The following is a 14440-nucleotide window of genomic DNA, read 5'->3' as shown; positions in this document are numbered from 1 at the left end:
TCCCACCATTACCTGAGTAGTAGTCCTTTCCCTCCAGAAATCCAAAGCATTCCATTGCTACAAAATTCCAGCACAGAACATAGCCCAGTTCCCAGCAGGGCATGAGAGAGACAGAGTGTGAGACCCTTGAGGGGCTGAGCACAGGAGAGTTCTACCTTGACCCCCACAGCCCCTGAGAAACATGTCCATATTTTTACAGTCCGTGGAAAGCTTTCCTGACGTGTCTGTTCAGCCCTCACCCTTACAAGTCTTCCCTGTGTGTGTGTGTGTGTGTGTGTGTGTGTGTATGCATGTTCACATGGATATGCAGGTGCCTGTGCACATACATACTAAGGCCAGATGTTAACCTTAGGCTGGCACCCAGGTGCTTCCTACCTTACTGGGAGGCAGTCTCTCATTGGCCTGGAGCAAACCCTAAAGATTCTGCAGGCTCTGCTTTCTCATTTTTGTGAATACAAGTACACGTCACCATGTATGCTTTTTACATGGGTGGGTTCTGGGCATCAGACTCAGGTCTTCCTGTTTGTGTAACAAGTTATTTAGCAGCTGAGCCACCTCCCTGGGCCCTGTCCTTTCGTTTCTTAACCCTTGCATTTGCTCCACTTGATCTCCACACATTCATTTCCATTGACAGCCAAGCAGGAAGAGGAAAGGATGGAGGGACAGGGAGGAGACTCGGGTGGGGAGGATCAAGAGTGCTGGCAATGGAGCCCTTCTGTGCCAGGTGGAAGGGATGAAATGTGTGCTCGGAGTCTGGGAGGGCTGTAGTGGGACCCAAAGGACCCAAAGGCACAGAAGGCTCATTAAAAAGCTGCAGCTTCATCCTCCCTGAGGACTGGGAGCAGAATTTTAAAGGAATAGCTAGCCCGCTCCTGGCTCAGCCTCCACACAGAACCTGTGTAAGGTAAGGAAGGAGAGGCAGAGATAGTTGCCCGAGACATACAGTCCCAACAGTCCTACCTGATGCACTCCATCTGTCTCTGTCATCCCTACTCCATCTCCCATCCTCACGCTCAACCCCCATCTGTTTCCTTCACAATTGCTTCCAACTCCCTTTCACTCGCACGAAGCATTTCACCTGTGCCTTCTGCTCTTCCCACTGACCTCTGTCCTGCTCTGGTCACTGATCTCCCTCTCTCTCTTTTTCTTTCTCTGCTTATTTGCATCTCTTTATTTGTTGTTAAGTCATTCAGTCATGACAGAAAAAAGCGGAAGGGGGAGGAGAAGGAGGCTGCTTCTGTGGAGACAAATAGGTGGGCTCTTTTCTGCATTCTAGGATTTGGATCCTTGGATTGAGATTTGGGACAAGGGGACTGGAAATGAAGGTAAAGATGAGAATGAGGAGTTACTGTAATGTAAAAAAAAATCCTCTGAGAGTCAGTGAGCTTGAGACAGACATTGGCACTAGGCGGAAACATGCACTGTCATTGAAGGACAGTAGCAGAGGGGAGCATGACCTCCTACCATTCTCTCTGGATGCCTCCAGCCTAGATGATCATAATTGGGCTGACTCCTCTACCTACTCCTACCTATTCCTGGCCCTCTCTCCCACTCCTTCCTCCTCATTTTGTCCACTCTGGATCACATTCTAGTCAGCTTTTAGCAGGGATTGGCCATGAAATGGCTACTAGGAGTCTCTGCAGTAGCTCAGGCACCAGGTTTAGGGGGATCTGGAGGAAAGAGGGAGAGACAAATGTGGCAAAGTCCTCTTTTCTTTCTTCTGGAGTGTGCTAGAGAATCTCCTGCCCCATCGTGAGCAGAACATCACAGCTCATTCTTTCAGGTGGCTGTTTAGTTTTGGGCAACTCTTTGATGAAATTAGAAGGCCAGGGCAGCTGAGTCTCCCTTAGAGCTGCCCCAGGAGTGTCATAAGGCACTGAAAGCTTCCTTCTTGATGTGACTCCCAATTTCACCCAACTTCATCTCTAGGAATCTCCAAGAATAAGACTATTCTGGGCCACATAATAAAGCTCTTCTGTGTCTCCACATGACTAGTAGAGCTCAAAGGCTCTGGAAGGCTCTTCCCCATTTTGTTCTATGAGAGAAATGCCCCTCTTTGTTTCAGCTCTTTCTTCACTCAACATGGCCTGCAGATCTTTCTTCATCATTTGCTTTGGTTTGTCCACAGCCCCCTTAAGATATGGTCCAGGAATGAGAATGCTGTTCAGCATATGGTCTGGCTACTGCAGACACAGACGGTGTCACCAGCCCTGACCTACCAGGATCCTTTCTGAGTGAGGTAGACTCATCTTATGATGCTCTCCGCTGACTTGGTGTAAGACTGTAGCTATTTCCCAGTAACCTGCTGTCTCATCTGAGCTTTTTATAGTTGGAATATTTTTTTGAGTCAAGGGCTCACTATGTAGCTCAGCCTGCTCTTGATCTCTCTGCGAAACCCTGGCTGCCTGGAACTCAAGATTCTCTTGTCTCAGTCTTCTGGGTGTTAGGATCACAGGTGTGTGCCACCACCATGGCTGGCTACTGTTGGATGTTTTAGTCAAGTGTGGGAAGGAAGCATTATATTTATGCTGTAACATCTTTGTGGTTGGCATCAACTGGTTGTTTTATCCAGTTGAGGTGAGGCAACTGATTTTCAACCCTGGGTCAGATCTTCCTCACTTTGTATACAGGGTGCTATGAAGAAGGAGTCCTTGAGGCTGGTCTGTAGGAATGTGGACTTGAAAGTTTTTACCATCACGGTCCCATGCATCTGTGTCCACCTCATCCTTATCCTCACCTCTGTCCTCTCATTCCTGCCCTACCAGACTTGGCACTCATGAAGCTTTTTCTCCCCCCTCCCCAGCTCTTGACATCACTTCTTTCCTTTCACTGTCTCTTCCTTTGGTATATACATGCTCTGGCCTTCATTAAAACTCTTCCCACCTCAAGTCCTGACCCGGACATCTCATCTCACTCGTTTGCAGGCCAGCTTACCCCAGGGAGAAGCCAGGGAGGTCTGACATCTGCCTCAAACCATGGAAGGTAGCCACTGTTTCTCTTAAGTAGAAGTCAGCTTACAGAGTCAAGCAGGAAGGCTCTTGTTTGGAGGAGGGGTGAGTAAGGGCAGGAAGAGGCAGGACTGCTAAGTAACGCCATCTAAAAGAAAGTGTTAAAAGCTTCCAAAGGCTCCATAAACACGGATATAAGTAAACATTTATTAAGAGCTTCCCCTGCATATGAACTCCTACATCCTCCCCACATCTCTGGCTCTCTCAGATGTTTGAGTCACCAAAAGGAAGCGTCCCAGGTGTATGCCTTCAGACAGGAGATGGCGTCTCACCCTCATCTTCTCTTTCTGTATAGCCTGCACCATGGAGACAGAAGCAGTGTGATGTGTAAGGGTAGGTCCGCAGGGAGAGGAAAGGGGAGGGGTGCTGGGGGAGGGAGGTGATGAAGGGAAAGGAAATGATGTCCTGGAGGCTCTGGCCTGAGAAGCTAACCATTCTAAATTTAGACCTCAGTCCCTGCACTGACATCAACTCAAGGAAGAGTAAGGTCTTCGGATGGACCTTAATGTTCTAAGCTCTGCCATTAGGTCCCTCTCTCTTTCCACAGTGGAAGCATGCAAGGCTTCTCTTGGGAGAACCACAGCTCCGTGTCAGAGTTCACCCTTCTGGGCTTCTCCAGGGATTTCCAAGTGAATGTAATCCTCTTCAACATCTTCTTTTTCCTCTACCTTGCTACACTTGTGGGCAATGGGCTCATCGTCACCTTGATCCTCCTGGACTCGCGCCTCCACACACCCATGTATTTCTTCCTTAGTGTCCTTTCCATGCTGGATATGAGCTACGTCACCACCACGGTGCCCCAGATGTTGGTGCATCTCGTCTGCAAGAAGAAAACCATTTCCTATTCTGGGTGTGTGGCCCAGATGTACATCTTCTTGGTGTTGGGCATCACTGAGGGCTGGTTGTTCTCTGTCATGGCCTATGACAGATATGTTGCCATTTGCCACCCACTCAGATACAAGGTTATCATGACACCTTGGTTGTGTGGGGCAATGGTGGTCTTTTGTGGACTATGGGGCATCAGCTGTTCTCTAGTCTACACTGTCTTCACAATGAGGTTGCCTTACTGTGGCCCCAATGAGATCAATCACTTCTTCTGCGAAGTTCCTGCTGTTCTGAAACTTGCCTGTGCAGACACATCCCTCAATGACCGAGTAGATTTTATCCTGGGTTTCATCCTTCTCCTGATACCTCTGTCCTTCATCCTGGCCTCTTATGTCTGCATCTTTGCCACCATTATGAGAATCCGCTCGGCCCAAGGTCGACTCAAGGCCTTTTCCACCTGTGCCTCCCACATCACTGTGGTCACCATGTTCTGTGGTCCTGCCATGTTTATGTACATGAACCCTGGGGCCAACGCCTCCCCAGAGAGGGACAAGAAGCTGGCTCTCTTCTACAACGTCATCTCAGCCTTTCTCAACCCCATCATCTACAGCCTCAGAAACAAAGATGTGAAGAGGGCTTTCCTCAAAGTAACAGGCTGGGGAGGAGCTGCTGAGTGAGGCCACCAGAAAATGAAACGCCACAGTTGGACCTGTGGCACTTCCACCCCATCTCTCCTCATCACACAGAGGATGGGCAAGAGTCTTTCACTGGTGGTTAAGGGAGAGGATGTGCAAAGGCGGATTCCTGGTATGACCCACTGATGCTCCAGAAGGTGGGATAGTCTCAAACATCAAGAGACCCATGTGGAGACAGAGTGTCAAGCATCTGAGTCGTTTCTGTCTCTTGGGCCAGCAGAGGCTCTGACACAAATGCAGCATCATGAACATCTGCTGTTGAGTGACAGTGCGTGATAGCCTGGCATTTAAAGTCTCCTCAGGATGCTAAGACAAGGTAACCCAGAGGACTCAGAATCAATAACTTTATCTCCTCTCAGGAGCAAGAACAGTCTTCAGAGGAAGGGGAAGGGACTTCCCTTCTCCTGTCACGGTGGTAAAATGCTGACAGAAACAACAAAAGGAAGGAAAGGTTTATATTGACTCGCAGTTCTAGGATGTGACCCATCATGGTGGGGAAATGATGGCGGCAGGAGCCTGGAGGCAACTGTCCACATTGTAGGCACAGTCAGGAAACAGAGGAAAATGAATGCTCAGGTTCAGCCTGACGTGTCCTTTTTATTCAGTACAAGGCCTTGTTCTACAGTTAATCCAATTCTAGGTAAGCCCTCACAGGCATGCTAAGGGGTTGTCTCCTGGGTAACGCTGGATCCTATCATATGACAATATTAAGCATCACAGTAGGCATAGTCTAAAGGGATTGGCCATTGTCAGTGTATCACTGTCCAGCCTCAGGATACATGATACAACAGATCCGTCAGCAGATGCCCTGCTGTTGTGTCTCTCGGTTCAAAGATGATACATCATCTGACTCATAGCATCATGTTTACAAGCTTGCACTTTGCAGACTGACCCTTGTCTGTAAAAATGGGATAAACTGACAATTATAGTAAATTGTCTTATGGGACTGTTGTGAGAGGTTAAAATAGATAAAGGTCCTGAATGAGTTTGGCATATTAAATCTCTGTATAAACATTGCTATTCTATTCTCTATTCTTTGCATGTCTAGGATTTCAGTTGTCAGTCAACATCTTGAGACTATCTTAGCCCGGGGAGACCAACCATTCTGCCCTTAAGGAAGGAATAGCCAATGACAACAAGCTTAGCATTTGTTTGTGTTTCAGTCCGTGGTGGATTTAGTTTGAAACTCATCAACTCAGTCAATAAAAGCTTGAAGAAAATATGACAGTCCCTCAAGATGTTGCCTGAAGACACCCTAATGCCAACAGCTAGAACTGCTCAAAGTTTATCATTAGTATCCCATGTGATAGAGACTTAATAAACTTTGGCTCAGATCTGAACTGGGTAGCACTGGTGTCATTACGGTATTTGATTTTAGAAGTTGCTGTGGCAGCAGGCATGATGGGGCATGCCTGTGATCCCAGCACTAAGGAGGCTGGGGCAGGAAGACTGGTGGACATTTTTTAGCAGTACAAAAACTCAGCTTATGGTCCTATAAGGTTCCTGGCACCTCACAGGAGGAAAAGACAAGTTTGCTCAATAGAGTCTTGAGTCACACTCAGGGAGACAGGTTCGATTTGAAGAGGGTTTTCAGTACATTTGGCCCACTTTGATCTCTTCTACATTTTGCCCTTCAACTCTTTGCACCAGCAGGAGGCAGGAGGGAAGCATTCACAGTATTTGTTAATCCTTGGCATCCCATAGTCCGTACAAGCACCCCGAGGCTTTTCCTGACCCAAAATAAGTTGTGGCTTTTGAAATCTCAAAGCATCAGTGCATAGATAAGCATGGCAGGTTATCCAAGAAGTGCCTCAGTGAGACACTACCAGGTTTTGTGCTCAATCAGAATGACCAAACCTCCATTAATTAACAGTATTTGGTAAAATAGTGAAGGCTTCATTAGAGGTGATACCGACTCCAGATGTCAGTGAAGATGGTTTGAAATCAGGAATGAAAGTAAGATCTGGAGAGGACAGAAACTCTACAAGGAGAGCAACAGAACCAGAAATTTGAACACAGGGGTCTTCCCAGAGACTCATATTCTAACCAAGTACCATGCATGGAGATAACCTAGAACCGCTGCACAGATGTAGCCCATGGCGGTTTAGTGTCCAAGTGCGTTACATAGTAATGGGAAGAGGGACTGCCTCTGACATAATCTGACTGGTCTGCTCTTTGATCACCTCCCCCTGGGGGGGGGGGGAGAGCAGCCTTACCAGGCCACAGAAGATGACAATGCAGCCACTTCTGATGAGATCTGATAGACTAAGATCAGAAGGAAGGAGAAGAGGACCTCCCCTATCAGTGGACTTGGGGAGGGGCATGCTTGAAGAAGGGGGAGGGAAGGTGGGATCGGGAGGGGAGGAGAGAGGGACTTATGGGGGGATACAAAGTGAATAAAGTGTAATTAATAAAAATAAAAATAAAATAAAAAAAGAAAGTGACATGGACAGGAGAACATTTTCTGGGTGTGTTTTGGAAGGCAGTAAGGAAGTGGAATTGAAGAGAAATGCTGGGAGCAATGGGAGAAAGAGCTGGTAGGGACCACATAGAAAGACTAGTTGATACAGTCTGCCACAAATCTCGAGGACAGAGAAGAGTAGTTGAAACACTAGAGGAGTTGATTGTGTTACCCAGATAAGGGTGATGCACTGGGAGACTTGGAAAGCGTGGGGTTTTAAATAGTCAAAGGACAGAGACACTCAAAAGAAGGATGGGCAGAACATTGCTGGAAGACAGTGGGAGAGAGAAAATTCAGACTTAAGAGACAGAAATGTCCTAAATGGCTTACAGAAGTATGTGCCTGTGAGTGCATGAAGAGATGGGGGGCGGAGGGCAGTTGTTACTAGACTCCAGTCAAAAGGCTCACCTCATGCTTAAAAACAAAACACCAGTACCCAAGAGACAAGCACAAAGAATACAAATAAAAAATAATAAAAGACTTTTTATTCTTTGGCTAAAGGATGAAGAAGAGGGCCTGAGATATAGCTCAGCAGAGCACTTCCCTGGCAAGCATGAGGCCCCAGGTCTAATCTAAAGAGAGACAGTGTGTAGTTTGCTCACAAAAGACCTTATCCACTCTGAGTTACAGATACACAGGAATGCTGAATGAAGGCTGCAGGAATTGTTTTCATCAGAGACAAGATACAGATCTTCCAGGAGCTTGAGTTTCATCTTTTTAAACTCCTTTTCTGGTCTGGCCTTTGAGTACATAACAGCCCATAAGATTTCTTAGCCTTCAAGTGAAGATGGGGAGGTGTGTGTATTGGTTGGGGGGGGGGAAGGACAAGATCCATCTAGACAAGGTAATCCCTTACTTTGGTTTAGGACGAAATCCCAGCACTTGGGAGGCAGAGACAGGTGGATCTCTGAGTTTGAGGAGAGCCTGGTCTACAGAGCAAGTTGTAGGACAGCCAGGACTACACAGAGAAACCCTGTCTTGACAAAAAGAGAAAAAAGAAAGAAAGAAAGTTCTCAAAAATTCAATATGTTCACACAAGTAGCTGGGTAAGGTCTTACAACAAAGAAGATGGACACAATTGAGAACCTTTTCATCTTACTTCAGCCACCCTTTGCACACCAGCAGGCTAACAACAGTCGCTTCCAAGATCATAACCCACCTGGCAGAGATCTCACCTACTCCAAAACTAGGCTAACAATGTAATGCCCAGCTGTGTGGCCCCCCAAAATTAGTGACTCTAGCCAGTCTAGCCAGTGAGGTTAGCATTTGTTTAGGTTTTTCTTTCAGCAAAATGAAGTGAAGACATTTGGAATGAGCCTTTCTTTTAGAAAAAGGGATTTCAAATAGAAGCCTTGAGAAAAAGAGTTTACACCAAGATTAAGGTCAGCCTGAGGGTGAACACATGGGTTGACAAATGCCCTGGTGGTGATGGTAGAGATGATGCACATGATCAGAGTCTGAATCTGGCCTCCTTGTGCAGTCACTTTAGGGCTTTAGCTATGCGTTCCTAACCTCTCTGAGAAGTAGTTTTCTGAGCTCCAAGTTCCTCTTCAGTAAAATGAAGATGATGTTTTCAAATTCTTGAGAAACTGTACCTTTCTGTGCCAACCAGGAGTCAGAAACTGCCCAGTCTGTTAATAGGAGAGAGGGAGAAGTCAATACATGTCTGTATTAACATCTAGGCATTGGCAGTACATGCTTATAATCGTAGAACTTGGAAGACAGAGACAGGAAGACTCAAAGGCTCGAGGCCAACAAGATCCAGGCCAGGCTTAACTACAGGAGGCTCTATCTAAGAAAAAAAAAAGCACATATATATACATATGTAAATATGTGAATATCTATACACACATATGATATATATACATCATATGTGTGTATCATATATATATATCATATATATATCATATGTGTGCATGAATAAATGGTACCCAAGGTCCAGGAAGTGGAAGCTCAAAGATAAAGGGGAAGGAGCACAAGAATATGGACTTCCACTCACCAAAGCTGCCCCTGGCTACAGCCTCTGCTGAGTGGCAGATCTGCCAACAGCAGAGATCAATACTGAGCCCCAGATATGATTGTGAGGTATCCACCAGAGTAGACCTCAGGCAATACAAAGAGTCTTATTAAGCCAATAGGAAGTCTTTATTAGCTTGCCAGTGACCACACTGGCTGTTCCAGATCCCAGTGTAACCCGGAGCCTTTCTCGGGTGAGCTTTTAAACACAAAAATCATGTCCTGGGTTGACATACTTCAGCTAAAAAGAGCAGTTGGCCAGAAGCAGAACTACAAAAGCCAAAAAGAGAGGCTAATACATTTCGAGACTTCCCCAGTACTATGCACTTTGATGGATTAGGTATTGGCTTTCAGTTTTGGCTGGTGGGGCTAAGTGACGGAGTCAGATGGAAAGGCACAGTACACAAGGCTGGAAGTCTGAGCTGGTCTTCGGTATATGGCAGAATCCTGAAGACGTGTGCTGTAGTACCAGTGAAGCAAGAACAAGGGCAAGCAAAGAGCAAAAACCTCTTTCTTCCTTGTTCTTTACACAAGCTGCCGAGAGAATGTGTGCCCCAGATTCAAGCTAGGTCTTCTGATTTAACGAAGATATTCCTAACTCAAATGATCCAGTGCTCTAAAAATCCTCCACAGGTGTGTGGCTCAGGCTCTGGCTGACAGAGAAATTTGGTAATCAGCCAGGCCAGACCACCCTGGATCTGACAGGCAAACTTACTCCCACTCCCTAAGTAGGGTGAAGGGAGCAGACTGCCAACAATGAGTGTGCGGACACGCCGCTGGAAGCAGAGGCCTTCACAGTGGATAGGGTTTGCAGAAAGAACAACTTTATGTATGACTTTGCAAGACCTCGGGAGCCATGCAGGGAGCTTTGTGAATGAGTCCACCGGGTAGCTAACTGCCCTGGAGGACTTCATGGTGTCCAGCAGGTGGCTGGGTGTGCAAGAATGCTGATTTCCATGACAACGTCTGAGGCTGCAAATTAAATTGCGTTCCAGACAAACACCCCCCACCCGGTTATTTCCAGGATGACCAGTTCTCAACGATTGCGCTGCTCTTGTCTGCTCAGCTCCCCACTCCTGCTCTTCCCCAGTTCTCTCTGCGCCATCTAAACTCCGGCAGCATAACCAACAAATATCACTGCTCCCAGGATCCTCAACCTACAGTTCTTCCTAGGTACTCCACGTGCGGTGCAACTCTTCAAGGGGGAGATTCTGTGTTCACACTTGCAGCCTGCGTCCTCTCGGAGTCCCACACTGGACCCCAGCCCTTCCCCGTCACCCCTCCGAAGTCCAGCCCTATCCCGGAGGTTATAATCCCTCACAGGACAGCACTCCTCCAATCAGCATCTCAGTATCCTCATGGACCCGGGCGCTGCCTACCCTATAACCATCTCTGCCTGCCCTGAACACACTACATGACTGCAGGAACCTTCTTCCAGCCTATGTGAGAGAGGGGGTGGGTATTTTACTGTGTAGCCCTGGCTAGTCTGAAACTCTGTACGTAGACTAGGCTGGCCTCAAAGTTTTAGTGCTCAACCAGCCTCTGCCTCCATGGTGCTGGGGTGTGTGACACCACTGCCAGCAGCCCTCAGCTCTTTGAGCAAGGGGAGGTCATTTCCTAAACTGAGGCTTCTCCTTGTTTCTCCTTCTCTTTCCACAGCTTTCTCTTTCTCATCCACAAGCATTAGCTAAACATGACTTTCTCAACATCGGGTCATTACTTGTTCATTCTTCATAATCGTGTTTCTCTATCAAAGAACCCTGTTGTTCACTTTAGAGACTGCATCATTTCTAAACAACCGATTTGATGTTGTTTCCAGCTCATACTGGATTACTGGTGGAAATGAATCTGTCAGCTCAGAGATCTACAGGGAACTAGGTTAAGGAGAAGTGGCGGTATGAGACCACTCTAAAGACTGAAGCAGCTGGAGTCTAGAGTCTGCAGGACATGGCCATGGCAAAAGTCACACCCACTCAGGAAAAATTCAGCTTGTCTGCTGCTGGACCTTCTCCTTCTCCTTCTTTGTTCCATCTGGGCTCCCAGCCTATGACAGGGTAGGTCATCCCCTCTGGTTGACTGACCCACAGGCCCAACATCTGTGGATACACCTCGCAGGCACACTGAAAAAACGTGCTTACAAATTTTCTAGGTGTTTCTCAACCCAGTGACATTGGCAAGATTCACCGCCACCTCTGAGGTCAGGCGGCAACACGGGCAGGATCTACTGAGCACTCTCTCCTTCCTAGCTCTGTGACAGTTCCTCCTACTGTGTTCCTATGTGCGAGAGGAAAGAGAGACAAAGACAGAGAAGCTCAGGGCCCAACCAGGCTTTGGGAACAAAGTAAAGGCGTTAATTTTATTGCTCAATCAGGTGAGATGCAGGAAGAAGCAAACTGACCAAAGTCATTCATGTACTAAACAAGTCACCCAGGTTGAGATGAGAGCCCGGGTCCATTAATACAGAGTGTGATCTTTGACAACGCAGTCTATAGTTCACCATATTTATGTAATGCACAAGGTCATGTTAGGCATACTATCGTCTTAATTTTCGTATTGGCAACATATGTTGATCTTATATACTACTTTGTGTATATTACTCGAGGCTTGATGGTTTCTAGCACCATGTCACTTCCATGAAACATGGTAGATGTTTCTAGTTGCCGTCATGTATGGTATTTATTTCTGCGGTAAAATGATGTGTTATATTATCTTTTTTCTTAACTATCCTTGGTAGATAATCTATGTACAAACCATTTCATGTGATACCATTGATTCTGTGTAGGAAGAAGATAAGGTTGAATAGTTTGCCACTGGGGCTGACCAACAACTTGCTTCAATCAAGAAAATGTATACACACAATATGTTACTTTTAAGAAGCTCTGAGTCACCATAAGTTTTGTGCACCATTCCTTTCTTCTGTTATAGAAAGCTGGGGTCCACATAATTGCTAAGGATTCAGGGTGGATGTGAGAGTACAGAAAGTCACCCAACCTACAACTAATAACATGAGCATCAGATGAATGTGTGCACGCGATAATCCACAAAGAGGTTTTTGGTATTGTACCTTAGTGCAGTGGGTTAAGTAAGACAGTCACCTTTGTTTCACTGTGGTTTGTGTAACTACCAAGTGCTATATTGGTTGAAATGTATGGATGAGATACATATGATAAAGACACTGCCCTTTCTGAAGCAGTGACTTTCAATTGGGAACTTCAGCTTCTCCAGGATCCTGGGTCACCGCTCCACCCTACCATGCCCCATCACCTTGACAAATGCCCTCTTGATGTCTTTGTTCCTCAGACTGTAGGCCACAGGGTTGAGCAAGGCTGTGAAGGCATTGTAAAAGAGTGAGACCAGCTTGTCTCGCTCAGAGGAGTAGCTGGAGTTGGGCCTCATGTAGATGTAAGAGGCTGGAGCATAGAAGAATGTGACCACAGTCAGGTGGGAGGCACAGGTAGAGAAAGCCTTGCAGCGGGCCTGGGTTGACTTGATCTTGAGAATCGCCATAGCGATATGAATGTAGGAGGCCAAAATGAGGGAAATTGGAGTAACAACCACAAAAACACTCAGGACCAGGTCCACCATCTCGATGACGTGGGTATCCATGCAAGCCAGGCTACGTACTGAAGGACCTTCACAGAAATAGTGGTTCACCCCGTTGGGCCCACAATAAGGCAGACTCATGGTGAAGAAAGTATGTAATAAAGAGGAAAAGAAGCCACAGATCCAAGTTCCGGCTGCCAGCCACATGCACAGCCCCCAGTTGAGGATGACAGTATAACGCAGGGGATAGCAAATGGCCACATATCGGTCATAAGCCATGACAACAAATAAGGTGCTCTCAGCTATACCAAGGGCACCAAACACATACATCTGCAGCCAGCAGCCAGCAAAGGAGATGGTCTGAGAGTGAGCAAGAAGGTGAACCAGCATCTGGGGCATGGTGGTGGTGACATAGCCCATATCCAACAGGGAAAGGACGCAGAGGAAGAAGTACATGGGAGTGTGCAGCTGTGTGTCCAGGCTGACCAGCATGATGATGAGCCCGTTGCCCAGGACTGAGCTCAGGTAGATGGGAAGGAACACTGTGAAGAGGATGCTGTTGGTTGTGGGGTCACTGGAGAAGCCAAGCAGGATGAACTCAGAAACCCAACTTTGGTTCTGCCCTGGGATCATCCACATGGTGGAGGCAGAAAGAAAGTCCTGTTCATCTATGTGTCACCTGACAAATGCCAGCTGTAGAGGAAGAAAGGGAAGGTACAGGCTGAAGATATAGCTCAAAGCTTAAGAGCAGTGACTGCTGGTCAGTTGGCCAGATAGCTCAAAGCCGTGTCTAACTGTGGTTTCAGGGGGTGTGACTTCCTCCTCTCATCTCCACAGGCCATAATACACATGGTATGCAAACATGAATGAAGGCAAAAAGAGTATATCCATAACATAAAAACAATCCTTTTTAATGAAAAAAGAGGCTGGGACGTGGGTTCTGAGAAGTATTCAGACTCTTTGCACACTTCTAAAGTTACTGAAACTCCCAATACCTCGGTCTCCACACCTATCAAATGAGGCTGCTGACAGTCATGTTCTGGAAAATGATGACTCTACAAAGCATCACACATAGCCCCTGGAAACACCACATAACACATATGACAGGTCATGAGCTGCCTCACACTCTCCTTCCAGCCTGGCAAGGCACAGTCAGGGGATCCCCATAGCAAGAGGGCTAGCTTCACTAGCTGAAATGATGAGCACTAGGCTCAACGGAGAGACCCTGCCTCAATGAAGGAGGAGGGGGAAACTGAGGAAGGAGTCCATGTTGGTCTCTGAACACACACACACACACACACACACACACACACACACACACACACACCACATATGCCAAAATAGAGACTAAGGAAATAGATGAAGAAGACAACAAAAGTCAGTAACACACAGACCCATACACATACAGTCATATGAGTAATGACAGAAATTCATGTGTGCACTGCGCTGGAGACACTGTAGCCTTCCCAGCGAATGCTGAGAGATCCTGTGATACATGTGCAGGAAAAGTCTTTTTTCCTCCTAACTTCCTCTGCACACAAAAAATTCAGTTCCAGGTATATGTAGATGTTAGTGGTAAATCTACAGTAACCAGTTATTAGAATCAAACCTGATAAATACATTTATCATTGTAGGGTAGGCAATGGCAAGATTTCTTTAAAAGAACACGTTCCATAGAGGGAAAAAATAATGGTAATCTAGAAAAGCAAAAGCAAAGTACTCAAAATATCTATGCAAAGATTTAGAAAAACACAAACATAAACACAGATACTACACCAGAGCAATGAACAGTGTTTAAAGGGCAGTTCACAAAGACAGCTGTGTAAAAAAGCACTGAGAAGCTTAAGAGCTTCTCAATACCATTTACTGATCTTAAAATTTCCAGAAGAACA

At 46.5% G+C, this 14440-nt stretch overlaps 2 protein-coding genes across 2 annotated transcripts; one reads left to right on the top strand and one right to left on the bottom strand.

Annotated features, from left to right (window-relative positions):
• The first annotated feature begins 3562 nt into the window (after nucleotides 1–3562).
• Nucleotides 3563–4510, top strand: LOC110539749 (putative olfactory receptor 2B3). Its single transcript, XM_021626566.1, has one exon. The coding sequence runs from the start codon at nucleotides 3563–3565 to the stop codon at nucleotides 4508–4510; it is 948 nt and encodes a 315-aa protein (XP_021482241.1).
• A 7721-nt stretch (nucleotides 4511–12231) lies between these two features.
• On the bottom strand, nucleotides 12232–13196 carry LOC110543915 (olfactory receptor 2A12-like). Its single transcript, XM_060378669.1, has one exon. The coding sequence runs from the start codon at nucleotides 13185–13187 to the stop codon at nucleotides 12240–12242; it is 948 nt and encodes a 315-aa protein (XP_060234652.1). The 5' UTR covers nucleotides 13188–13196; the 3' UTR covers nucleotides 12232–12239.
• Between the last annotated feature and the right edge of the window lie 1244 nt (nucleotides 13197–14440).

Source organism: Meriones unguiculatus, chromosome 3 (assembly GCF_030254825.1).
Source record: "Meriones unguiculatus strain TT.TT164.6M chromosome 3, Bangor_MerUng_6.1, whole genome shotgun sequence".
Taxonomy (NCBI): Eukaryota; Metazoa; Chordata; class Mammalia; order Rodentia; family Muridae; genus Meriones; species Meriones unguiculatus.
The sequence above is the reverse complement of the archived record's forward strand: the minus strand, read 5'-3'. Positions and strand labels throughout refer to the sequence as shown.

Coding starts and splice junctions, on each gene's coding strand:
- LOC110539749 (XM_021626566.1), top strand. CDS start 3,563: ATGCAAGGCTTCTCTTGGGAGAACCACAGCTCCGTGTCAGAGTTCACC.
- LOC110543915 (XM_060378669.1), bottom strand. CDS start 13,187: ATGTGGATGATCCCAGGGCAGAACCAAAGTTGGGTTTCTGAGTTCATC.